Genomic DNA, 27,234 nt, shown 5'->3' on the forward strand with positions numbered 1-27,234 from the left:
AGCATATAGCCGTTCTGAAATCCAGCAACCCAAGCGATGTGTCTATCCTGTCACCGCTCCCGTAAGTAGTCCTTCAGTAAATGATTAATAATACTTTTTATTGTAGGCTAAGTGATATACCTAACCTAATAGAGTAAGCCCTAAACTATAGTCGTGCTTTCCTAAGAAAATACTAGTTCACTATAGTTAATAGCTCTGATACCAATCTGTCACACCCCGATTGTCGGCGGAAACACCGAGCAGTGTAACGTCATTTCTTGTATCATAGTTATCAACTTCCTAAAACCACATGCATTTTAAAAATACGTCAACATAAAGTTGGTGAGTTCACAGGTTTTGACTCCATATAAAATAACACTTTTTCTCAAGTTCAAAAGTATAGTTTTGAAAGTATCATTTTGATTCTCCAACATTTAGTATATATATTAGGTGTAATGGTTTACTTATTAAATAAGTGATATACCTATAAGTTTCACATATTATGAATAAATGATTGTAATCCCATACAAACTAAGGTTGCTATGTATAATCTTACTTCAATTCTATATGAGTAAAACCGCTACATATAAATATCACTACAAGAAAAAGACCCTTTTACGACGCGCAAACAACGACACTCATTGATTTATGTTACGCAAAAGAGAGTGACATTAAAAAAGTGTCGTCTCTTCAAAAAATTGAAGGATTTATGTCACGCATTATTGCGTGCCCTTAAATTAGTGTCTAAAAAAAAAACACGGAGGGCACCTATAATAAAATGTGTGTCGTCTAAAGGTGTTGCTTTATAAATTTTAATGGAACGCGCGTTCCATCCGGGGGAAAATGAAATCCTAAAAAATTAAAAACCCCGCATCTTTTTCTTTTTCCCTTCTTGCCCAGATTATCGACGCTCCTTCCTTTCCCTCTTATCTCTCTCGGTCGCTACCTAGGGTTTTTATTGAAAGCTTGAATCGATCGACTGAGGTAACCAAAGGTCAAGCGAACCGGGAAAGGGTTTTCTGTGAAATCTACTGTTACTCTTTGAAATCGGATCCAATCCTACCTTCGCCCCATCCTTCTTGTCTCTATCAGTTGTTACCTAGGGTTTTCGTGAAAGCTTGAATTGATCGACTAGGGTAACTAAAGGGTAAGCGAACCGGGAAAGGGAAGCAATAAATCCAACACTCACTCTCAAATCGATTCTACTGGACAAGGTTTCAATTTGGGGCTCTCTACATTCTTATCGATTCTACTTTCATTCAAGCTTACATCGGTTTTTTTGGTATACAGTAACCGAAGCTTACATTCTCATCGATTCCACTCTCTCTCTGAACAAAAATATCTCATATTCTCTAAAATCCCTAAACCAGCCACCGCCGGCTATCACCTCCACCATCGTTCACGTCGTCCTACTTCCCAGATGGTCTGTGTGTGTGCGCGACAAGACTGAACAGAAAATGGGAAGGAAAATAAAAAACGAGCAGAAAGAGAGAGAAGAGATTTTAAGGCCGAGGGGAGGATGCATCAGAGCTGTGGTACTGTTCTTAACGTCTTTTCAAAATACAGTAACCTTATTATGGGCTTGAAGAAAAAGATGATCGTTTCCTCTGTTTTGCAGTTCTAGATGGTATGGGTTCGCCCTGATGTGGTTTAGAGAAGTGTATGTCATCTCTGAAGATCACAATCATCCATACCTTATTTTGAATTTCGCTCTCTCTCTCTCTCTAAACATTTCCTCTATTCTTTCTTTCTAAAACCCTAGCCTATCATCATTGCAGAGGAATTTTCGTGTTGTTTTCCACCATCTGTGCTGGACCAGACCAATTTTCACTTGACCAAGCTTTGAATTGGAAAAAAAGAGTTGTGGTCAAACTTGGTTGTTGGTTCCATTGAAAAGATTAAGTCGGAGATTGTCCTAAAAGTTGAAGGTATTGTTGTTGAACTTATGGAATGGGGGGCTAATGGCGAAAAAGCAGCAGGAGCTGAGAAGATGCTTCTTGTTATTCTGGATTCTATCCATTTTAATGGTGGAACATTACTGTTGCTTGCATATGATGACAATGAGCCCAGGTAAATCTGAAGATGTGAATGCCCTTTTGTTAGTCGTAAGTCTCAAGCTTATGTGGGTTTTTTGGGGTATTTTAATATTATTCTGAATGGCACGCCAACGAACGGAACCAATTAATTTTACCCTTCACAATTGATTGATGTTGGTTATTTATGTCACCAAAACCTAAAGCAATTAATTTTAGTTTAATAAATATATAGGTTTTCATGCACGTGGCGTGTGTCAGGAAGCATAGTCGGTCTGATTTTTAAAACTTGGTTATGGGTTTCATATATAGGCTTAGCCCTTAGCAGTTAGCATATACCCTTCACAATGGTAACATGGAATTTGCAGGTGTTGCAAAGGTTATCCCGAAGAAGGAGAAAACACAACTGTTTCGTGATGGAAGCCCAATGGTTGACAGCGGTGCATTTGATAGAATTATTGGTAGACCACCCCCAAAAACAGGTGACGTTGTGCTGGTGGCTGACGGGACACAAAAGCCAATCGGTTGGGGCTTGTACAACTCGTGCTCTATGTTCTGATCGAAAAGGGGAAGGTGTTTCCTTGAATATCTATCTATCAATTTACAAAGAAGAAAATCAATTGCTCGATTTATATTATTAATCATAAGTATCATCACTGAATCTCTCCACATTGGGTTTGATTAGAGTTGGTATAGCTTCTAGTAATGTGATAAGAGCATCAGAAGATAATCGGTTAGAAAATCATATTGTCTGCTAAAACTTAAAAGTATGCTATGGTTCCTTCTTGATGTATGAGTTTCCTATTCTTTAATATTCTGATGCAAGTAACTTATATTGAGATCAGACCTTGGGGAGGTGTACAAACTAATTTATAGTTTGTGGGCTTCTCCATAATCCTGCATAGTGAGCAGTTGAGTGGGCAAGGGAGATCATGTATATTTTTATCTAATGAAATCCTGGAACTTTTGTTGCCCTGATGAAATTTACATTGTATCCTATGGGTGTGGGGTATTTATCAATATCAGCAGTCTATATAGTGTTGAGCTTTATAGGCCTCCAATATTGGACAGAAGTTTCTTATGTGAAACTAAAGTCAGATGGTTTGATAGGTGAAAACCTTCTCCACCCTGGTGTTGCCAATCGTGTATTGGAACTGTTGTTGAGTTCTTATACCACAGTTGCATTGGTGGTCAATTTTGTCCTCAACATTTTTATACTCATCATCCTCTCTCTTAAGGTATTCAACTTTTCTAAATCTTTACAATGAGTCTTGATTCTTTTTGATGATATATTTGGTCATGCAGACAATATTTTTTGATGAGCTGCATGCAAATGAATCTCGGAAAATGGTGGAGAGACTAGTTAATTATGTTATCTACAAGGGAACATTTCTTCCATTGGTAGTACCACCAACATTAGTTAGAGCAGGATTGTGGTCAACATGGTTGACTGTATTATGCTCTTTGAAGGTACTATTACTATTACCTCACATGGTTTTGGAGTATAGATATGAAGAAAATTTGGAGATTTTTTTATGGGTTTTACTTTTATCATTTTGTGCAGATGTTTCAAGCTCTAGCCCGGGATCGGCTTGAACAGTTGAATGCATCTCCTTCTGCAACTCCATGGACTTACTTCCGTGTATATTGTGTTTTATTGCTAGTTGTCATTGTCGATGCAGTCTGGTATTTCCTCTAGAATTCTACTATTTCATAAATCTCAAGGACTTCCTTATTCATGCTTACTTCTCTCTCTCTCTCTCTCTCTCTCTCTCTCTCTCTCTCTCTCCTATATTATTTGCTGGTATTTGCAGGATAAGGACATGTCTACTGATCTACCAAACAATACCATCATCTATGTTTTTGTTATTATTCTTTGAGCCTCCGAGTATTGCTTTCGAAACACTACAGGTACACACACACACTCACACACGCTGACCTATGTATTTATATACTTTTATTTTGTTTTAGGTTTTCATAATGTTTTTGGTTTTAGGCGATTTTGGTTCATGGGTTTCAACTGGTTAATATATGGGGTGCACCTTCTCCACCCTCAGGTTCGTTTCTCCGGGTTTGATTTTTCCAAAAAAATGACAGATTTGCCCTTTGGTTTTGTTATTGAAGCTTTGATGTTTGATTTATATAGGCCATGGGGGTTTTCGTGACGGATGAGAAGGGTGTGAAGGATGTATTGTAGGATAAGTTGGATAAGGAACTAAAGTTTACAGGTATCAAAGTCCTTGGATACTTTTTTTTTATTTTTTTTAAGAATTTTGAATTTGGTTTCCTTCCTTTGAACTTTCTTCTGCAGCTTATTCCATGTGGCGGTGGTCAATACTGAGACAACTTGTAATGTTGATGATAGCCAAAGCTGAACCCCAACACAGTGAGGAACACTTCCTTTTTCAATAATTGAATTGTTATAAAATATAAATATAAATTATATTTATGTACATGATGTATATCGAATAGGTACTTTATGGAACTTGTTCGAGTTCTTGCTCTATCATTTTCATATGATGGAAAACGTGTTTAAGGTATGCTTATCATGGTTCTGATGGAATTTGAATTGGAGATTCCATTCCATGGCATGTTTGATTGGCAAATGGATGGAATTAAATTATATCAGATTCCTTCAAATTCCATGTTTGATGGGATTCACTATTCAATTCTATTCTTCATTTTTTGTTAAATTCCATTCCATTTCCTGCCAATTAAAGGCATGACAGACTATGATTCTTCCAATTCCAACTCCTAAACTGTAAATGTCAAATTCAGTTATTTTATATACAACAAAAAAATATTCGAATATAAATAAAAGTTTAAAATTTATTCAGGTTTCTGTTCAAGGATCCATGGGAGAAGGAGCACTTGCAGGAATGCCATTACAGCTTGCAGGAACAAGAAAGATTTTGGAGTACATGGACTGGGGTAATGATGGAGCCATGGGGACCTTCATAAACATTGGTGCTATAGGTACTCTTTTGCAAAATAAATAATGTTGGATTTCTTTATTGTATTGCATGTTAAGTTACCGATTTGCCATGTGCAGGTTCTGACAGCTCTAGCAAGCTCCTTCCATGCCCTGAAGCCTCTCAAAGTTCCTGCATCAGGTTATTCTTTTAGAAAGGAAATTGTCAAAGGAGAATTTAGTCATGGGTTTCTTTTAATGTTGTACATGTTTTGTTTTCTATAATAAATATTATGCAATATTAGCAATGTGTTACATTTACTTACTATTGGAATGATTATTTGTATTTGACATAATAGTGCAATGAATTATCTTTTATTTTTTATGGTATTTTATTTTGTATTATGAGACTTTTAATGTGTTATTTAATTTGAAAATTAGTAAATCTATAAAAAATATATAATTTTAAAAACATTTAAAATTATGACACGCAAAAATGCGTGTCTTCTTCCTTTATGACATAGGCTTCCTTGATACGCATTGCGTGTCATAAACACGCGTGTCGTAAGGTTACGACACGCAAATGCGTGTCGTCTTTCTTTATGACAGGGCCTTCCTTGATACGCAATGCGCATCGTAAATGTGCGTAGTAAATGCGTGTCATAAATGCGCGTCGTAAATGCGCGTCGTCTATAGACGACGCGCAAAAGCGTGTCGTCTCTCCTTATGACAGGGCCTTTCTTGACACGCATTTGCGCGTCGTCTGAGCGTTTTACGACGCGCATTGTGCGTCGTAAAAGACTGTTTTTCTAGTAGTGTATATTACAATTCTATACGAGTAAAGCCGCTACATATAAATCTATTTCAATTCTATACGAGTAAGTGTGCTAGGTATAATTGTCTACTTAATGAGCAAGTAGTATACCTACAAGTTCCTTGTACTTAGAGTATAAGTCTTTGGGAAACTTATACTTAACATTCATACTTGTATATCGACAAAGTATAATGCTTCTAAAGTTGTGCTACCATGAGTCCGTAACCGCTGCTAGACATACAAACCTCTGATTAAAAGATATCCCACCAATGGTTCCTCCATTGGTGCCACAATAAAACCGCCATTGGTGCCATAAAGGATTCCACCAAGGTAAATATTTCCCCCGTCCGCTTCATCGACGCCGGGTCCATAATAATCAATAGGACAGTTCGTCACCCGCAGACCGTTGGGTTGTAGCTAGCAACCACGGGTGGGGTCGTCAACCCGCATAGATCTATAGTCCACCGTAAAACCGATTGGTTTGTAGCCAACAACCACGGATGGGGCGTTAACCCACATAGATCCATACACAACTTCCTCGCTCACACGGGATTAACGGTTACAGGTCAGAGGATTTCCACTAAGATTCCCAATCTTAGTTGATGAATGAGGTAGCTCATGTAGACTTTGTCGGCTTCCTATAACTCTAACAACAAAAGCATTTTCGTGTCTAAAACCCTAAGTTACTAGACTATTCTTTTAAACATTACTCCTAATTTCATAATATTTAGGCAGTACAACAACTATATCTTGAAGTAAAACCAGGTTTTATCTAACATAAAACCAATAATAGTAACATACTTAACAAGTATATATATAAATCCCGAATATAACTTCAGGGATATAACACAAATAGTATATATAGAACTCCCGAGTATAACTCCGAGACTATAACACATATAGAACTCCCGAGTATAACTCCGAGGATACATTAGTATAAACTATGATAACAACATGCTAAAAAGTTTAAGATAGTTGTATGTTTTAGATATATTAGATATATTCTAAGTATATACGATATAAAACAACTATATCCCGGTTAATATAACTATTTACGTTGATACGAACATACTATCATATAAACATAATATTAACTTTTATATAATATTTGGCATGAATTTTACCCCGAAGACATTAAAAGGTGGGGTCGTGAAACTCACTTTAATATCGTGCTTTGACAGAATCTAACTGAAAACGGTCAGCGCTTCGTGATCGTCGGGCTCGGGATGCGAAAACGGCCTCAACAAACAAGAGAGAGAAGGGATTTTGGTGTAAGGAAGAGAAGAGGCCGGACTTGATATTTATAGGCTGATTTTGGCTCTCTCACGTCGTGAGAATCAAGACTCACGTCGTGAGGCATGGCAAGAGTCACCCCGTAGTCTTCCCAGGTGTTTTATAGGCTCGATTAGTGTCCGTTTGACTCCTCACGTCGTGAGAAATCCTTGCTCACGTCGTAAGCGTCTGAGTTATCGTTCCGTAGCCTTCTAGCCTCGAAATGTGGCGTTTTGACTCCTCACGTCGTGAGTTTTTATGCTCACATCGTGAGTTCAGTCTGATTAGGGTTTGTGACACGTGTCATGCTCTCAGACAGCTGTAACTTCGGAAATTCATAACTTTTGCATACGAGCTCCGTTTTTGACGTTCTTTATATCCACGCGTAGGTATTTTCGAGTACTAGAACTCTATTTTAGACTCCAAATAGCTAATTCTAAGTCTATTTTAAATTCCTCTTATTATTGAGATTTATAGTGTTAGGGTTTATCATAACTTCTTCACACGAAGTCAGATTTAGACGTTCTCTATATTTTTGAAATCGTATGGACGTATAATTTGAGTTGTATCATAAATTATGTATGAAAGTTCATATTTGTATTAGAATTTATAGTAAGTTTATCACATTAGTAGTTTAACAAAATCACATTACATGATCGGCATAATCACATGTGATAGTTATTGACCTATTTTGACTGGTGTTACATGTTTAAGACCAACATTTTCCATATATCAAGTTATGAAACTACATTATTTCAGAATCCATTAAATATTCTTAGGTAAAAGGACATAAATCTCCATAATCATCTGTCCAAAATTCACTCGACAAAGAATATATACCCATGAAGTGCAATCTTGAAGTGGGTTAATTTCAATATTCACCAACAATGAATGTATGTTGTTTTGGTTCTTTAATTAAGATGCATTTTATCTCATGAATACCACCAAAACAACACATTAGCTTAATCCATCGAATATGACAAAGTATGGACTTTATATGGTATAAACATGCTAACATGTAAAATGACAATGGACGTGAAAATTCAATGTAACCTGATACATTAGTTTTCCATAATCAGACATCATCACTTAATGCCTTTATACCTATATATTAAATCCTTAAAATGATGATATCACTGAATCAACATGAAATCTCTAAGAATTTTGGTTTCAAATACTAGATTAGTGATATAACACAGGTGAACATTTCAAGAACCATTATCTTTTATCTATTCTAATTTCCAACAAAAATGTCACAAATAAAGGTTAGTATTGGTTTTGGTAATATGTTCTTTTGCATGAAAAATGCATGTATATAGACATAATTTATTTGCTTAAGCATCTCATATATTCTATATGAAAATTGACCTAAAAAATTTCATGTGCTCTTGAAGGCATGACATATGTGACAACCATATTTGATCTTACTCAAGAGTGATTTAATTTTTCCGATGTTTGTGATGCATTAAATGGAAGAAATAATTTAGGTATCTTGCAAAAATACTAAAGGTTTGTATCAACAATACACCATACTATTGATCTTTCCATTCATGTCTACGGTTTATTCATAGTTCGACATGGAACTTTAGAATACTGTTTAAATTAAGAATCATATTCTGAGACTAAGTGCATGACATGTTATTTGTGGTAGACTTCATGGAAGAAAATCATATTGATCTACTTATCCTATCCGATATGGCATTAATGACATGTTATATTGGCATAATCGTCCAGAGGAGGTCATGCATCTTGAAACACGTTTGGATTCAGTGTTTGCAGTATATCTTGATAGACTAACATATCAATGTTTATCAATTATTAACTTCCACATCTTGATTTTCTGATATTGTCATAGTAATGTGATTTTCAAAAGACATAGACACATTTTTCAGTATTTCAGGAAAAAATAAATTCCTATGAACTCTATCCAATTAATATAGACAATTTATAGTGCGTCCACCAAATTTAATGAAAAGCTACAACTCTTTTTTGTAAGTTATGATTAGTTTCCTTGAACTCCTTACGAAGGTTATCCCTACACATCATCAAGATCTATAGAGTTTAACATACATGTAAAACATGCCCTCATAGAAAAAGTGTTTATAACTATAGGCAATTACATGTCAAAGTTATAATTGACACTAAAGATCTTAATGATTACCTTTTCTTATTGTAGTATATGATGAATATTCTCAACTCAGGTAAAAACAATTGAAACTAATGTAACTTTCCATTCAACCACTTATCGCTTACGGTTCTGTGAAAGATAGAAAATCCTTATTTTCAAGAGAGATGCAACTTAGTTGCATTTCATTGAGGCAGTCTTGTATTCATGGTTCAAACCATATATCAAGTTTTAGAACTGAAAAAACAGGATCATAGTCATTCCAGTCCTTGGAAAAAATAGTGATTATAATCAATTATTGATATGATATGAAGGACTCATTAGGAATCGAATGCATGAAGTTTCACACCTCTATTTATAAGATGTAAAAATCTCAACTTATTTATTACTAGTGACTAATAAAGATATAATACAATGTATGAACTTAAATTCACCGATGATCTTTCTAAGGCTCCTACATGCCTTTTTTCAAAAGAGAATACAAGAAAACTTGCTACACATAACATTATCAGAAGGTTAACATACATTGTATTGAAAATATGACAAATACAAGAACATTGATTTCATTAATCTTCCTAAAATTCAAGGTTTATATAAATACATTTACGTTTGGGTAACTCTCCCAAAACTATAACAACCAATGATGTCTTAATCTCCTTTCTCAGTTAGAACTAGAAAGAAGGAACTATCATGATGTAAAAAAATTACAAAAATTAAAATATAGGCAACTCTAACTATCTAGTCATAAGTTTGTTTGAGACAACCTTTCATCTTATGAAAGAACCTTAACATATAATCTGAACACATTCCAATGTAGGAGCAATGTGTTCAAATCAACCTCGTATGAATATGTGAGCTATAAGAGCCTCCAATAGGTAGTCGTATTCATGGTATTCAAGAGCAAAAAGTTTTAAAACAAATCCAACATGTTCAAAATAAAATAAATCAGAAATGCTGAAAAAACTATAAAACTTCATGTTCTAATCAGAAACTCCTACTTGCTCCAACATTCCCCTTTTTCAGATATTCTCTTTTCCAGAAAAAAAAATCAGATGTTTGTATACTATACCCTAGAAAGAAAAAGGAAAACAAATTCTATCATATATTATACTTTACTTGATGGTTTCATCAAATTACCTTTCTTTAGTTCTTCCAAATAAGACATACGATTTTGCTTCCAGTGTAGTAGCGTATTCAATAAACCAAGTAATTTTCATCCCGACTACGGATCCCATACTACCCCCATAAACTAAAAATTCATAACCCCAATTTCTTCCATAAAACCATTTAGTTTCACTATGCATGTTTGAACATCCAAGGTTAATCCTTTCTTCCATAAAAAATTCTAAATGGTTAATCCTTTCTTCCATAAAAAATTCTAAATGGTTCGGGGGAGTTCTCTATTGATCATACACATAATACTATGTTAAATTAGTAGGTAAATATTACTGATGGTATCAAATATACAACTCTTAGATATATATTGGACTTTATATATATATATATATATATATATATATATATATATATATATATTAGAAAGTATCTATACGTTTTGTTTATCCCATCCTTGCCCCATGTTTAGGTCTAACTAGTGAGATGGTTGAATTATCCAATTTGAAACATGTAAACCTCTTGATTAGGTCTGAAAAGGGAAAATAAATTTATCTTGGGGTGGCATATGACTAGGTCTAATCATTCCAAAGAATTGTACCTACAAGTTGTTCTAACTATGAGATGAAAGGATTTACATTTATGATATATATATATATATATATATATATATATATATATATATATCTATATATATATATATATATATATATATATATATATATATATATATATATAGTTTTGATTTTAATTTTATAAAAATATAGTGTTACAAACACAAGTTGCATGCCTATAATGTGTTGGTAAAAAGCCATTTCCTTTTAACTGTTATTATATTTATTTTATGTTTTAAATTAAATTCATTATTAAAATATTTTAATGAATCTCTTTTTATATTTTAGTTCATCTCACAAAATATATTAAAATATCTCAAGCAAACATCACACATAATTTATATAGACACGGAAAATAAAATAATTGCATTTCCTGCGCCTTGTCCAAAAAAGAAAATTTTCTTCCTATCTACAAAATTCTTTTAAGGAAGCATTAGTTAATTATAATTAATCAAATTACAAGAAAAAAGGTTCGAGAAAGAAAAACCAAAAATTTCAAAAAAATTGTCGATTATCCCCGTGTGGCCTTGCTGATAAGTCCCGATGCTTTACTAATTACGGCTAAGTGCTGCTATGTACTGGTGCTGCATGACTTTTACTATTGTTCTGTGGTGTGCCATTGTGCACCATCATTAAGGCACAATGAGACACCACGCGCCACTATCGATTTATCGTCGTAGCTCACTGGTAACGGTTTTCGTTGATAGTGGTTGTTTGTGGAAATAATCTACTTAGGGTTTGTATTGTATTCTCATCAGTATATATACAAAGTACAATATATAAAGTACACAAAGGACCCCTAAACTATACATGTATATGAAACCTACACTAAAATAAACAGAATATTAAATAAGTAAATTATCACTCCCCTTTAGTTTGAATAGGGGGTTCCCGAATGTTTAAACTATCACGAAAGTACAAAAATAGTTGTGTAGGTAGTCCTTTGGTAAAGATATCTACAAACTGATGAGCCGAGGGAACATGCAACACACAAACCTAACCAATGACAATGCATTCCCTAACAAAATGCAAGTCTATTTCCATATGTTTGGTTCTTTGGTGCTGAACTGGGTTAGAAGTTAAGTACATGACACTCACATTATCACAAAAGACAACTACAGATATAATTAGGGCACGGGATTTCAAGAAGGAGATTTCAGAGCCAAGCAATTTCATAAACTACATTAGCTAGACCCAATACTCAGGTTCGACACAAGACCGCGAGACAACGTGTTGATGTTTGGAAGACCACGAAATAATATTTTCACCAAGATAAACGCAAAACCCAGAGGTAGACCAACATGTCAAGGTACAACCAACCTATTCAGCATCAGAATAAGAGACCAAACGATCGACATGGGACAGATGAAGGATTAGACCATGATGAAGAATACCTTGAAGATAACACATAATACACTTAAGAGCTAGGAAATGGGGTTCAGGAGGATCATACTTAAACAGAAAAATTTGTTGAACCGCATATGCAATATCTAGACGAGTGAAAGTCAGATACTAAAGAGCCCCAACTAGATTTCTATATAGGGTTGGGTTAGAAACTAGTTTCCTGGAAGAGGAAAGTTTCAGTTTGGTGTCCATGGGAGTGCTACATGGATTGTAGGAGGTCATATCAGCACGGGATAGGATCTCCATAACAAAGGTAGTCTGTGATAGAAAAAGGCTATCAATAGATTTAGTAGCAGAAATGCTGAGAAAAAAAAAGACAAAGGACCTACGTCCGTCATGGAAAATTCATACGAGAGTCGAGAAATGACTCGCGTGATGAGCGATGGGATGGAGGTCGTGAGGATGATATCATCGATATAAAGAAGAAGATAGATCGTCTCAGAGTCACGATGAAAAGTGAAATTTTCGGTTTGGTGTCCATGGGAGTGCTACATGGATTAGAGGAAGTCATATCAGCATGAGATAGGATATTCTTAGCAAAGGTAGTATGTGATAGAAAAAGCCTATCAATAGATCTAGTAGCAACAATGCTGGGAAAAAAATACAAAGGACCTAAGTCCGTAATGGCAAATTCAGACGAGAGTTGAGAAATGACTCGCATGATGAGAGATGGGATGGAGGTCGTGAAGATGATATCATCATCATAAAGAAGAAGATATATCATCTCAGAGGCACAATGAAAAGTGAATATAGAGGTGTCCGAGCGACTGCTGGTGAAACTGAGCGAAGAGATGTATCCAACAAACCGCTGATACCAGGCACAAGGATCTCGTTTGAGGCCATATAAAGCCTTACGTAGGTGGCACTTGTGATCTGGATGAGTTGGATAAATTTAGCCTAGGGGTTGTTTCATGTATACGTCTTCGGTCAAGTCACCATGAAGAAATGAAATTTTAACATCAAGTTGATGAATAGGAAATTGATGGGGGACAATAATATTGAGAAAAGTATGAATGGTAGCAGGTTTCACAACCGGACTAAAGGTGTCATAAAATTCAAGACTGGGTTGTTGAGAGAAACCTTGATCAACGAATATGACCTTGTAACGATTGAGGTTACCATTGGAGTCAAATTTATCTCGGTAGAGCCATCGATAAGCAACAATGTTGGCATTTGGGGGACGGGGAACAAGATCCCATGTGTGATTATCAGTGGGAGCTGATATTTCTGAATCCATAGCTAGTTTCCAATTCGGATCAATCATGGCCTGAACTATAGATCTAGGTATGGGAGAGATGTCAGAAGTAGCAGAAAGATTGAGAATTGTGTGCGGTTTTAGGGAATCGGTATGGTAGCGAGTGGTCATGTGATGACCAATAGGCCGACGTGGAGAGGAATGATGAGAGGTGGAAGGAGAATATGGAGTAGGAGGTTGTGTAGGAGGAGGAGGAGGAGAAGAAGATGACATAGTAGCCACATGATCAGCTTGAGGGGGAATCGAGGTGGAGGGATGATTGGGAGAAGGATCATCATCAGGAGAGAAATGTGATGGGTTTTGAGCATTCTAACACTCCTATGGTGTACATGCAACCCTAGAAACCTTGGATCTATGTTTGACTAAGATACATGCAAATAATTATTTTTCCAAGGTTTTTATCCTATCTAGCATGGCATGGGGAACTTGAATCAAATAAAGCTAGTAGAATTACTTACCTTGTAGTTGTAGTTGATTGCTTGGAGTTTTAGAGCCTAGCACCAATAGTGTGGATGCCTCAAATGGAAATCACAAATCACCACAAACTTGGAATTTTGAGAGAATAGTAATCACCTTTCTTGAAATCGGCCCTCTTACTTTACTCACCACAACTCGTGTGATTTCAAGAACCAAAGCCTCCTTTATATAGTGTGGTGGATTAGGGTTACATTCATGTAAACCCTAATACCCATGTCTTTTCATTTCCATGAGATCCATGGGTTAAAGCTCCATGGAGTATCCATGGACTTTCCATGCAAGCCTAGCCCATTCCAAATAAGCATTAGCCCACACTATATAAATACAAGAGCCCATATTTAATTAGTCATACTTTTGATCTCTAAATTAGTTCTAGATTAATTATAGATCAATACTAATTAAATAATATGATTTTATATTAATATATTAGGACTTATAATATATTAATAAATCATAACTTATACTATTCTCAAACGATTATCCATAAATTGTTCGGGTGAAGTGCAACCCAAATGGACCATGCCGGGTCGGGTCAAGTACATACCAAATATAGTTATGGACTTAGACACTATATCCAACAGTCTCACACTTGGATAAGTCTAATAACTATAGTTGGAAGTATGACTTCAGGAACCGATTAGCAATCGTAGCTCTTTAAACTCTGTTGAACTATGAAGCGCCATTTTAGATAAGTGATCATATAATCCCCTCTTCTAGATATCAGCCGGACAAATACATGGAACATGGTCTTGCTTATTGTCCAGCATTTGTTTCCCGATTTCCGATTTGTTTGACATAGAACTTAACTGAACACATGAATTTAGTTCTGACCGGGCCCGATACATAGGTCAAAACAAAATCATCGAGGGGCCCAGATATCGCTTCTAATCCTAGAAGGAACAGATAAACTTCGACTCATATGTTTGCTCTACTACTTGTTGAATTACACACAAAAGCACGGTTTATAACATCGAGCTACCAATGCGTTTTCGTGCAATCAATGCATAACCAACTCATAGGCAACAAATCATATCTCTAGGTTTGAAGACTTATATGATATTACCGTCTCACGATCACTCGAGATAAATTCCATGAAGTGATACAAGTGAGCGTGGGTTGAATCCAATACTCAGAACTTATGAGCACTCATGAGTGCTGTAGCCCCGCTTTGTCTAACATCTTAGACCTCTATAAGCCAACCCATGACAGTCTTGATTCATATCTACTTCCAACATATGACCGACTGTGGAGAGTTTGAATAATATGATATAAACCATAACATAATTATTCTGGAAGTCAAAACATGCAAAAAGAAATAATAGTAAACGATTGACAAGAGATAGCAACACTCTACTCATAAATAACAGCTTTTGTTTATCATCAAATGTCAATTACATTTTACAAATTTCAAGATTATCTAACTACTAAAACTAATATCATCCTTCAGCGCTATGCTCCGAGCATGCTGGAGATGCTTAGCCCGAGTCAGTCCCTTCGTGAGGGGATCTGCTGGGTTCTCATCCGATGATACCCTCTTTGCCACGAGGATTCCTTCTTCTATTCGATGTCTAATGAAGTGATATTTTCTGTTAATGTGTCTGGATCTCCCATGATCTCTTGGTTCCTTGGCTAAGGCAACCGCACTATTGCTGTCACAGAAAATCTCCATTGGCTCCTTTATAGCTGGTACAACTCCAAGGTCTCCGATGAAGTTCTTTAGCCATATAGCCTCCTTTGCTGCCTCGCTTGCTGCTATATACTCTGATTCACAAGTGGAATCAGCCACTATCTCCTGCTTGGAACTTTTCCAAGTAATTGCCCCTCCGTTTAGAGTAAAGACCCAACCCGACTGAGAACGGAAATTATCCCTGTCAGTCTGAAAGCTAGCATCACTGTACCCTACAACTCTTAAGTCCTCACTGCCACCGAGGGTAAGGACCCAGTCCTTAGTCCTCCGTAGGTACTTGAGAATATTATTTACTGCAGTCCAGTGTGCCTTGCCAGGGTTCCCCTGATACCTGCTAACCATGCTCAAAGCAAAGGCTACATCAGGTCGAGTACACGTCATAGCATATATGATCGATCCTACAGCTGAAGCATAAGCTATTCGACTCATTTCTGCTATCTCAGCCTCAGTACTAGGGCTTTGTGTCTTACTCAATCTGGCGTTACTCTGGATGGGTAACTCTCATTTCTTGGAGTTATGCATGTTGAACCTTTTCAACACTTTGTCCACATAGGTGCTTTGACTAAGTCCAATTAGTCTTTTACTCCTGTTTCTCAAAATCCTTATCCCTAGGATATAGGCAGCTTCTCCAAGGTCCTTCATAGCGAAACACTTCCCAAGCCAGGACTTTACTTCTTGCAGGGTTGGGATGTCATTTCCTATGAGTAGTATGTCATCCACATACAGTACCAAAAAGCTGACTATACTCCCACTAGCCTTGATATAGACACAAGATTCATCTTCACTCCTTGAAAGGCCAAATTCTTTGATTTTCTCATCAAAGCAAAGATTCCATCTGCGAGGTGCCTGTTTTAATCCATAAATGGATTTCTCGAGCTTACACACTCTACTGGGGTACTCTGTGCTGACAAAACCCTCTGGCTGAACCATGTAAACATCTTCAGCCAACTTTCCATTAAGGAAAGCGGTTTTGACATCCATTTGCCATATTTCATAATCATGAAATGCAGCACTGGCTAACAGAACCCTAATAGACTTAATCTTGGCCACTGGTGAAAAGGTCTCATCATAATTAACTCCCGGAGTTTGAGAATAACCCTTTGCAACCAGTCGTGCCTTATAAGTGTGTACATTACCATCCATGTCGGTCTTCTTCTTAAAAGATCCATTTGCACCCAACTATCTTACGATCAGGTACATTGTCAACCAAGTTCCAAACTTGATTGTCATATATGGACTGTATCTCGCTATCCATAGCCTCTTTCCATTTAGCAGCCTCAGGGCCGGCCATGGCTTCCGTGTAGCTGTTAGGCTCATCCAGATTTACCAGTGTGTTATCACTGATAAGTGTCTCACCTTCTGCAGTAATATGAAAACCATAATAATGCTCAGGTGCATTCCTAACTCTGGTGGAACGCCTCAGAGGTATAGATTCTTCAGTCGGCTCAGCAGGAGTTTTATCCTCAGGTTGAGGGCTAGGGTTTGAGGTTCCTTCACCACTTGACTCTTGAATTTCCTCAAGGTCAATTTGCCTCCCACTGTCTCCTTGGCTCATGAATTCTCTCTCTCGAAAGAATCCTCTTCTTGCTACAAACACCACATTATCACGGGGTCTGTAGAAGATGTAACCAAAGGATTTCTGTGGGTAGCCGATGAAAATACACCTTTCGCTTCGGGGTTCGAGCTTATCGTGAGTTTCGCGTCTCACGAAAGCCTCGCAACCCCAAATCTTGATGTGGTCTAGATTGGGAACTTTTCCAGTCCACACCTCGTGAGGTGTTTTGGCAACCTTCTTTGTAGGGACTAGATTAAGGATATGGGCGGCAGTCTCTAAGGCATACCCCCAAAATGAGATTGGTAGCGAAGCTCGACTCATCATGGAACGAACCATGTCCAACAAGGTCCGATTGCGCCTCTCAGCTACACCATTTAACTGTGGTGTCCTAGGAGGTGTCAATTGTGAGACAATCCCACATTACTTAAGATAGTCAAGGAACTCAGTACTAAGATACTCACCACCACGATCGGATCGAAGCATCTTAATGTTCCTGCCTAACTGATTCTCCACTTCTTGCTTAAACTCTTTGAATTTCTCAAAGGTTTCTGACTTATGCTTGATTAGGTAGACATATCCATATCTACTAAAATCATCAGTAAAAGTCACATAGAACCGATTAGCATCTCTTGTGGCGGTTCTGAAGGGTCCACACACATCCGTGTGTATGAGGTCCAACAAACCTTCACCCCTAGCACAAGTGCCAGTAAAAGGTGACTTTGTCATTTTACCAAGCAAACAAGATTCACAACTATCATCTGACTTTAGGTCAAATGACTCCAAGACTCCATCCTTTTGGAGTTGGCCTATGCGTTTCTTGCTTACATGTCCAAGACGACAATGCCATAAGGATGCTTTATCTAAGCTAGTGGAAGAGTTAATACACAATACATTATTTCCTAGATTATCTACAACAGATACAGTTTCATACACGCCATCACAAGGTAATGCTTTAAAATAAAGAATATTATTAAAGAAAGAATCAATACTAGCATTATTATTATCAAAATAAAAGGTAAAACCTTGTTTATACAATGAATGAAAGGAAATAACATTTCTTGCCATTTCTGGCGAATAATAACATTTATTCAAATCTAATGTAAACCCATTATTTAGCACTAAGGAATAAACTCCTATCTTGGTGACAGGTGAAGCTTTCCTGTTTCCCATGATCAAGTTTATCTTTCCTTGCTCCACATTCTCACTTCTTCTTAGTCCCTGCAAATCACAACATATGTGAATACCACAACCTGTATCAAGGACCCAAGACTTAGAATGAGGTGAGTTATTAGACAATATAGTGTATATACCTGTATGGTTGAGTTTTACTTTCCCATCCTTCAAATCTTGCTGGTACTATGGGCAGTTTCGCTTCCAGTGCGACTTTTCATGACAATAGAAGCATTCAGCCTCATTAGGGTTAGCAGAAGGAGTCACAAAACCTTTCTTGGTTTTGCTTGAAGAGGAGCCTTCAAGGGTCTTACCCTTGGTACCCTTAGAAGGGTTCTTTCTCTTCTTCCCTTTGCCATGCCCGATTGCCAAGACATTGGCCGCAGTTGGAGTAGGAGTAGGAGTAGTAACAACCGACTTACCCTTTAGACCACTTTCGGCGGTCTTCAAGAGTCCTTGAAGTTTGCTGAGGGTGACCTCTTCCTTGTTCATGTGATATGTCATGCGGAATTGATCATAACACGATGGTAAGGAGTGCAAAATAATGTCTATTGCTAACTCTTCGGGGAAGTTCACATTCAGCTTCAGTAAACGGTCCACATACCTTTGCATTTTCTGCATGTGGCCCGTGATGGGTTCACCATCCTTCATTCGGGTTGTTATCATGGAGGAGATTATTTCATATCGCTCTTGACGAGCACTTTGATGGTAGCGGTCCATCAAGTCCTGGTGCATCTCAAAAGGATAATAGTCCTCATAGGACTTTTGGAGCTCGGCTGTCATGGTGGCCATCATGATGCATGCCACTTTTGTAGCATCTCTTTCATGTACCTCATAATCAACAAGCTCTTCAGGAGTAGCAGTTGGCTCGGGTACCTTTAGCTCCTTGTCGAGAACATATTCTTTGTTCTCATACCGAGTGACCATCTTGATGTTTTTGATCCAATCAGTAAAGTTGGACCCATCAAAGATGACTCTCCCACAAAGATTCATGAGAGAGAAGGAGCTAGTAGGGTTTGAGCCAGAAGCATTGTTATTGGAAGACATCTGAAAAGAAGAGGGAATAGATTAGATTAGATTTTGAGATAGTCCTTAATAAAACACCCAAATGTAATATTAAGGCTAGGACCCAACACAATATTTTATAACTTAGAAGAGGGATGCCGTAATCTAAGCTATAAGATATTTGAAGGTAGGTGAATGACGATTCACCAATTTCCACCATGAAAAACGAAATATTTAATTAGGTTTTAATTGGTTTAGAAACTCCTAGATTCTTTGAGATTCATTAAACTTTCTTCAATGGCATGTTTCAATCTCGAGTGTGCCCTTCAAGTTTTGTGACTGGGATGCCGAGGATCACAAAACAAGGTGTGAAGTAACCATGCAAATTACTTGGTACCCTTAATGTATTACCCCTCAATCGATGTGCCGGTTAACCACACACGCTCCATCGATACTATGATAAACATTAAGTCACCCTTTACCTACCTTGTTAAGTTCAAGTTAGTGTGCCGGTTAACCACACACGCTCCACTAACGACTTAAACAAAGTGTAAAGTGTAATTTCATGGATTAGCACCTTATTCACATTTTCCTAAAATAACTAAGATTGGGAATTTAGTAAGGTTTAGTTACTTTAGTATTATCATTATACTTTTAATGAGAATTTATAAGTCCTTGTCCTACCCGTTCGGCTAACGACCCTCCACCGATCAAGGAAGCGGTGGGTGAGAGTGGACACCCATTAAGTTGCCATTTTATAGGCAACAACCTTATACCCCCCTTTTAGACCGGCTTTGTGAATGAGGCGTACTAGCGGTAAGACGAATTGATCTTATAGATATATATATATATATATATATATATATATATATATATATATATATATATATATATATATATATATATATATATTATTAACTTATAATATTATAAAGTATAAGGGTTGAATTTTAACTTTTAAAATTCTAAGGGTTGGAACTAAAGTTTTAATCATGACTTTACTTGTTCCAAAACTTGAGGGAAAGTTTTGTAAACTTTCAAAACTTTTCATTTCTTATAACTTATGAATTTAATTGAGTATTAAAATGAAGACTTTTCATTTTTCTAATTCTTGTGTTCTTTTAATGGTTTTTAATAAAGTGTTACCTTTGGTTTTCCATAACTTGAGGACAAGTTATGGACTCCATTAAAACACATAATGACCATGAATTAAACTACCAAGTAGGTTACAAAAAATTCCTATGATCATCTAATCTTCATAAGTTCAAGAACATGAATATGAACATTTCAAGAATCATAAAAGTACTCATAAAACTTGTAATTTTTGATTATAGCCATTGTAAATGGATTAGCATAAACATTACACCATCTAAAACAGGTTTTATAACACCAAAACAGTTTAGGGTAATGTTTCTAGTCCATTTCCAGCAGCAAAACTCGAAAAATTGGACACTGCAACCTCTACTCGTCGAGTGCATGAACAGACTCGACGAGTAGCATGCATTTCTCCATGGACTCGTCGAGTCCCCCCATGGACTCGGCGAGTTCATACGGCAGTAAACAAAAAAAATTCGATTTTTAAACTATTTGCATCAAGTATCAAGTAAACAAGCCTAGGCTCTGATACCACTGATGGGTTTTGAGCATTCTAACACTCCTATGGTGTACATGCAACCCTAGAAACCTTGGATCTATGTTAAACTAAGATACATGCAAATAATTATTTTTCCAAGGTTCTTATCCTATCTAGCATGGCATGGGGAACTTGAATCAAATAAAGCTAGTAGAATTACTTACCTTGTAGTTGTAGTTGATTGCTTGGAGTTTTAGAGCCTAGCACCAATAGTGTGGATGCCTCAAATGGAAATCACAAATCACCACAAACTTGGAATTTTGAGAGAATAGTAATCACCTTTCTTGAAATCGGCCCTCTTACTTTACTCACCACAACTCGTGTGATTTCAAGAACCAAAGCCTCCTTTATATAGTGTGGTAGATTAGGGTTACATTCATGTAAACCCTAATACCCATGTCTTTTCATTTCCATGAGATCCATGGGTTAAAGCTCCATGGAGTATCCATGGACTTTCCATGCAAGCCTAGCCCATTCCAAATAAGCATTAGCCCACACTATATAAATACAAGAGCCCATATTTAATTAGTCATACTTTTGATCTCTAAATTAATTCTAGATTACTTATAGATCAATACTAATTAAATAATATGATTTTATATTAATATATTAGGACTTATAATATATTAATAAATCATAACTTATACTATTCTCAAACGATTATCCATAAATTGTTCGGGTGAAGTGCAACCCAAATGGACCATGCCGGGTCGGGTTAAGTACATACCAAATATAGTTATGGACTCAGACACTATATCCAACAAAATGTTCATAGTCAGACTCAGTAAGAGCGGGAGAAAAATTAGAATAAGGAAAATGATCTTCATCAAATATTACATGACAGGAGATGAGAACATGCTAAGTGAAAAACTCTATAAACTTGTGTCCCTTGTGGTCTGGTGCAGAACATGCTTATTCTTCCAAAGTATCTTTACAAGCTTCACACTCTTCTTTCATAGCTTTGTGTTCTTCCACTAGTCGTTTAGACTCATCAACCCGTAGCTCGTCTAATGGTAAGATGCTTGCCTCCTCTGTTAGGCATATATGCAAGTAACACACATGGAAAACATTATGAATCCCCTCCAACTCTGGTGGTAATTCCAATCTGTAAGCCTGGTCGCCGATACACTCCAATATAACAAGCAGACCAATATATCGGTGTGACAACCCGTTATTTTCTACTTTGTAAAAATCAACAAAAGTCAACTCAAGTCAAACCCATCAAATGAAAGTCAAACTTAGTGCTTTGTTAATTTAATAAAGTTAAATTAATCTATTTGATACATTTAAACACTTGGTAAAAGTGTTCTTAAAATAAAGAAGCAAAAACATCCAAAATCCGAGAAGCTTCGCAGGAACCGCAAACAGCCTTCGCAGCCGCAAACCGTTCGCAGCTGCAAACGGCCTTCGCAGCCGTAAACCTTCGGACCGTAAACCTGCGAGGCGGTTTCTAGAATGTATATCTCTTCGGGAACTGAACCATGTTCTCGGGTTGAGTTCCCAGCCGCAAACGAGGCCTCGGGTAGTGTTCACAGCCGCAAACCCTTAGTCGGTTTGAGTTTACGGCCGTGAACCACTTACAGCCGAAAACTATTGTGTATATATATATGAGTTCAAACGAAATCATTCATCACTTATTCATTTCCAACCAAAAACACACCTTTCACTCTCAAGAACTCCAACCGTGAACACTTTTTCTCTCTCAACTTTCATCCTTCATCCTTTGAATCTTCTTAGGATCTTTCTTAGATCTTCAAGTGTTCTTCATTTCATCAAGAACACTCAACCGTAAACCCAAGAACACCAAGATCCTCTTGGGTCGTGAACTCTTGGGGCTAGCCGTAAACTCATAGCAGCCTTCCATTTTGCTTCTAACACTCTTATTTGTAAGTTAAACTTACAAATTAGTCCAATTCCTTATCATTCTTATGTTTATATACACTAATTGTATACATATATATTACATAAAATGCTAATTAGGACTCAGTTTTGCTACGGGAGCTAACTTGTGGAAATAACATCCTTTATCGAGCCTTCAATCGAATCACTCACATAAGGTGAGTTCATACCCCCATATTTTTCTAAGCCTTTTCAATGTTTTTAGGGGGGAATACAAGTAAAACACAAGAAAATTTGTGTTTTAAAATATAATTTACTTATTATGTTTTTCTTACCATTATATGTATTTAAACGTGAAACTTGTTAAAACATGGAAATAAACTTATAAACTATAATAGGTATAGTTTATGGATCATATGAACTATTTTACAAAGTCCAGGTTAAAACATGGAAATAAACTTATAAACTATAATAAGTATAGTTTATGGAACAAATGGATCTTTTTACAAAATTACCTGTTATTTATAAAAAGGTTTTCATATTATTACTTGTAAAGTCGTTGATCTAGTTTGTGAGACACGTCTTCGTGTACTTACCTAAGTACCAGTGGAAGTCTACCCTTATGAACCAGAGTCTCTTGGAGGGAGAGCATGAGTTTGGGTATAGATCTATATGGGACTGACAATCCCTCACCTCTACTGTTAGCTATAGTTGGACCGACAGGTCTGCGGGTGACAAACGTCATAAACGATATCGACGTCCGATTCACGTGATATCAATTAGTATGTTCATAAAAGTCACAAGGAGAAAACAACAACATATTTACGTAGTAATATACTTTTTCTTAAAACAATCTCAAGGGATATTAACTATATGATTACTCAGTATATACAATAAAGTTAGATAAATCTGAAGTCCGGTGGGCAGTGGAATGTGTGACTTCCGCCATACTTCCTGTTCCTTGTTTGGTTGTGGGCTTAGGACAGATACACCCATTCAACTGCCTATTCAATCTCGGTTATATACAACTCATATGTACTAAGTGATCATAGGAGGGTAGTATCGCCGTATCAAGTTTTCATGGAAAACAAATCTTCAGCTAGTTTAACTTATAAACAAAACTAGATATCATTAAAGTAAGTATAGTAATTATACTTGTGCTTTTCGGTCTTGGAACGATTATGACTACAAATCAGTTTTATAGAAAATATAGTATTTTCTAAGATGCATATCGTTATTTTGAAGGTAAACACTTTTCGATTTAACTTTCTGAAAACAATAACAATTATTACTGAAAACAGTGTTTTACAATAGAGTAAGTGGAACTAGGAACATATTTACAAAAGGTTCAACACTTATTTATAAACTAGTATAACATAAAGGACCTTTAATGGTTAAATCTATAATTCCTTAGTTTATACATCAGAGATATATATAAATAATATCCGATAGGCAGTGGAATGTGCGACTTCCGCCTTACTTTCTGTTCCTTGGTTGGTTGTGGGCTTAGGGCAGATTCACACATTCAACTGTCCGTTCGATATTAGGTTATATATAGCTAGTATAAACTAAGTGATTATAGAATGAACTATTGTGGTTACCATTCTGTTAAAGAAAATATAGGATTTTCTGAAGGAAACATATTCATCATATCTAAAAGAATCATTCATGATAATTCTGTGATTACTTAGTGAATACGATATAGTTATATATAATGAGGATCCGATGGGCAGTGGAATGTGTGACTTCCGCCTCATTTCATGTTCCTTGTTTGGTTGTGGGCTTAGGGCATATCCACACATTCAACTGTCTATTCGATCTGAATTATATATAATTTGTATTCACTAAATGATCACATAAGGAACGAGTATGGTCATATTACTCATTAAGAAAATTTAGGATTTTCTGGAGGAACAGGCGAACTTTTCCAAAGAACAAAGAGTATACTTTTTATAACAAAACTATTTATGAACCCACCAAATTTAATGTTGACAATGTAACACCCATAAAAATCAAGCATATTTAAAACTTTTTCGAACATCCAAAAGTCATTAGTTATTACAAAATTGTTTTCAAAATAGTTTAATATCAGAGTATCCCAGAAACCATAAGTCCAAAACACGAGGATGTGTACGGTCACGCCTTCGCCTTGACAACACACCTGAACACCTGAAACAATAAACTGAAACCGTAAGCACAAAACTTAGTGAATTCCCCCAAAATACCCATACCCACAACAATACACATATAATCATAACAACATACTATGGGTCCAATCAACCATCGGGTTGGAATACCCCAGGCCCTCAACCAACAGGTTGGAATGCCAACACACTATAGGTCCAATCAACCATCAGGTTGGAATACCCTAGGCCCTCAACCAACATGTTGGAATGCCAACACACTATGGGTCCAATCAACCATCCGGTTGGAATACCCCAGGCCCACAACCAACAGGTTGGAATTCCCACATACTATGAGTCCAATTATCCTCGGGATGGAATAATCACGGCCCACAACCAACAAGTTGGAATGCCCAGGTCTATTGGCCTGCGCACAAAGCAGATAAGCCTCAACCACCAAACAAACATGTGCACATATAACAGATAATCACATAACAGTCTATAGACAACAAATTGATCTACCGGATCATACCACATAACATATAATGTTATCCTACCCTCTAGGATATCTAACTAACAGGTCATACCACATATCACATATTATCATTCTACCCTCTAGGATACCGATCTAATAGGTCATACTAGCATAACATAACCAATGACAAATCAAAGGGCCGACCTTGGTGCGTTAGACCCTTGAGTATAGTGAGGATAACTCACCTGGCACACTGCTGAAGTCCCGCAGACAAAACTCCAGCTGCTGGTTGACAGATTCCCAAGCTGTCAACATCAAACAACACCCAATTAATAATTGGGTTCCAAGCCCAAGGTCCAAGGTACACTGCAAAGACCCAATAATCAAATAATGGGCCAAAGCCCAACATATGGCCCAATTTTCCAAATTGGGCCCAGACCTCTACATGGTCTTTCCTTAAGTTCCATCCAATTATTCTGGTCCAACTCTTGGTATTCCCATGGCCCAATATGACATAATCATAAGGGCCCAAACTATGGCCCAAACTATGGCCCAATTTTCCAAATTGGGCCTAACCCCTCATATGGGCCTTACCCTAAAGCCCATCAACATATTCTAGTCCATATGATAATTTTTGGATGGTCCATTAATAATCCAATTACCAAAGCCCGATAGAAAGGCCCAACACAAAGTGCAAGTGAAATTAGGGTTTCACATAAAATGACAATTAGGGTTAAGTGTTTCTCACTTAACCCATTAAGGACTTAATCTATTAAGGACTTAATCCATTAAGGACTTAATCCATTAAGTCCATTATTGCCTTAAGTTAGTTTGCCAATGATTATTATCTAATAGTTCAAGTTGATTGAATAATTCTCGTGTGTGTCCCGATCAATTCCCACTAATTAGGGTTTTATGCCCCTAGGTTTTTTCCAAACCCTAATTAGGGTTTCCTACCCAATCCTAGCCCATTAGTCAATTGGTTGAGCTTCTAGGTCACTTTGGGCCTTATTGGGCCCATTAGGGTTTTATTAGGTCAATTATGGTTTCCTTGGGCCCATTAGGGTTTAGTAGTCTCTTGTCCAAACATCCAAATGAGTCAAAAACCAATAAGGCACACGACCACCCGACACGGCGGCCGGTGGCGGCAGCTACCACCATACGGTGGTGGTTTAGACTTTTCTTTCATTATTCCATTTTGTTACAATTTACAATACCATCAAATTAACACACACACACACACACAAAACCACTAATAAACACACACACACACACAAATAACACCCTACATAAGTATACACACCCTCCATGGCGGTCCTTGAGGCGGCAGCCACCATGGCCGGCGGCCATGGTGGTTTTTCCTTGGCTTTTCTCCAGCAGCAGCAACCCAAGACACCTACAAATTTGCGAGATACGGCTGCAACACACACACCCCATTACACACACCCGCTCTTAACAACGGCGGTTAAAAGTGGCCGGAGCAGCGAACCATGTAGGGGCCGGCGAAACTGATGTTGACGGCCACATAGGTGGCGACGGGTATCGAACGGAGCTATGATGGCGTAGGAAAGAAACAGGAAGGAGAGCTAAAACGACAGCGCTGGCGGAGGAGTGGCGGATGCGTCCGCCGACGATGATGTCAAGAACCACTACGTCCCACGTCGTCTTGGCCTTCAGCCACCGCGAATTACGGGCTCCGACTGATGCGGTATCGGTAGCAGTTATGGCTTGACTCGGTGGTCTCCGACCT

The 27,234-nt window shown here is 37.1% G+C and overlaps 1 protein-coding gene across 3 annotated transcripts; it reads left to right on the forward strand.

Moving 5' to 3' along the window:
* The first annotated feature begins 883 nt into the window (after positions 1-883).
* LOC145133641 (E3 ubiquitin protein ligase RIN2-like) lies at positions 884-5,279 on the forward strand. 3 transcript variants are annotated; one of them, XM_079068573.1, is made up of 15 exons: positions 884-1,193; positions 1,270-1,514; positions 1,598-1,639; positions 1,758-2,049; positions 2,381-2,585; positions 3,123-3,250; positions 3,318-3,482; positions 3,577-3,698; positions 3,827-3,923; positions 4,009-4,069; positions 4,159-4,240; positions 4,324-4,398; positions 4,485-4,549; positions 4,850-4,988; positions 5,065-5,279. In XM_079068573.1, exons 5-11 carry the CDS (start codon positions 2,429-2,431, stop codon positions 4,182-4,184), a joined length of 756 nt encoding a protein of 251 aa, XP_078924699.1. In that variant the 5' UTR covers positions 884-1,193; positions 1,270-1,514; positions 1,598-1,639; positions 1,758-2,049; positions 2,381-2,428; the 3' UTR covers positions 4,185-4,240; positions 4,324-4,398; positions 4,485-4,549; positions 4,850-4,988; positions 5,065-5,279. The 3 variants fall into 3 exon arrangements, with proteins under 3 accessions (XP_078924699.1, XP_078924700.1, XP_078924698.1); XM_079068574.1 differs by having other exon boundaries at positions 1,598-2,049; XM_079068572.1 differs by having other exon boundaries at positions 1,270-2,049.
* The last annotated feature ends 21,955 nt before the right edge of the window (positions 5,280-27,234 follow it).

Source organism: Lactuca virosa, chromosome 8 (genome assembly GCF_052849685.1).
Source record: "Lactuca virosa cultivar CGN04683 chromosome 8, Lactuca_virosa_CGN04683_v6, whole genome shotgun sequence".
Lineage (NCBI taxonomy): Eukaryota > Viridiplantae > Streptophyta > Magnoliopsida > Asterales > Asteraceae > Lactuca > Lactuca virosa.